This window comes from Geospiza fortis, unplaced genomic scaffold (genome assembly GCF_000277835.1).
Source record: "Geospiza fortis unplaced genomic scaffold, GeoFor_1.0 scaffold20, whole genome shotgun sequence".
Classification (NCBI taxonomy): Eukaryota; Metazoa; Chordata; class Aves; order Passeriformes; family Thraupidae; genus Geospiza; species Geospiza fortis.
Genome location: NW_005054374.1, coordinates 1,691,306 through 1,692,239, shown reverse-complemented (window position 1 = coordinate 1,692,239; position 934 = coordinate 1,691,306). Strand labels below are relative to the sequence as shown.

The following is a 934-nucleotide window of genomic DNA, read 5'->3' as shown; positions in this document are numbered from 1 at the left end:
GGCTGGCCCGGGTCTCCGGACACGCCGGGGCTGAGCCTGTTCTGGTGTCCGGCACCTCCTGCCCTGGGGCTCTTCCTTCACTCAGGGAAGCTGGTGCATCGCCTTTGCCCGACCCGTCTGTGCATCCCCGAGGAAAAGGGTTAATCGGTCTGCTGGAGGGATCCAGGGGCTGGAAGGGTGGCCGGAGAGCTGCTGAGTTATTCCTGGCTGTGGAACGGCCCCTCGGGGGCTGCTGCAGCCAAAGCTGAAGGATGGAGCCAAATCCAAACGAGGGCAGCCCGAGGCCAGTTTACGTGGGAAGCTGAGCAAGTCCCCAGCAGACCAGCGGTGGCACAAGGCCATCTTTGGCCCCTTTCCTTCATACATGAGCCAAGCAGAGCTTAGGAGAAACAGAAAATTTAGGTCAGTGAATCGATTCCAGTTAAAAGAAAAAAAAAGGGAAAAAAAGGAAAATCTTGAAGTAGAGATTAAGAGCAACTCTTTCATGATACAGATACACAGTTGTCACTTCTGCCCCGATGATGTGAACTTCTGTACCATAAGTGAATTTCTCGTCGAAGACCCATGACTTACGGGCACCTGGTGATCTCTGGTACTTTCTCTGGACATGCAGCCTCAGTAATTGAGGACCTTCCCAAAGAGGGGTGGAAGGTGCAGCTTGCTGGAGGCTCCAGGCAGTAAGCAGCAGCTGGCCCAGCAGCAGCAAGCACCAGAGCACTGTCCTTTGGATCTTGAAAAAGACCTGCTCTTGAAGCTGTGGCTGGCTGCTCTCAGCTTTGTGCTGGTGACTTGTTTCAGCCAAGTTCCTTCAACCCTGTGCATCTCCTCACTTGCACTTTCACACTCTGTTTTTGATTCAACTGATCTGTCCTTTCTATTTCCTTCTTGATTATGTGGTTTATGATCTGCTCAGAGATATTTGCTTTCACCCCCT

At 52.5% G+C, this 934-nt stretch overlaps 1 protein-coding gene across 1 annotated transcript in view; it reads right to left on the bottom strand.

Annotated features, from left to right (window-relative positions):
- Nucleotides 1-566, bottom strand: part of LANCL3 (LanC like 3) — a 33,669-nt gene extending 33,103 nt beyond the window's left edge. The window contains exons 1-2 of the mRNA XM_031060193.1: nucleotides 538-566; nucleotides 114-379 (exon numbers count right to left, since the gene is read on the bottom strand). Coding sequence (XP_030916053.1) covers nucleotides 114-379; nucleotides 538-566 — 295 coding nt within the window. The remainder of the gene's footprint in view (nucleotides 1-113; nucleotides 380-537) is intronic.
- Nucleotides 567-934: the final 368 nt, after the last annotated feature.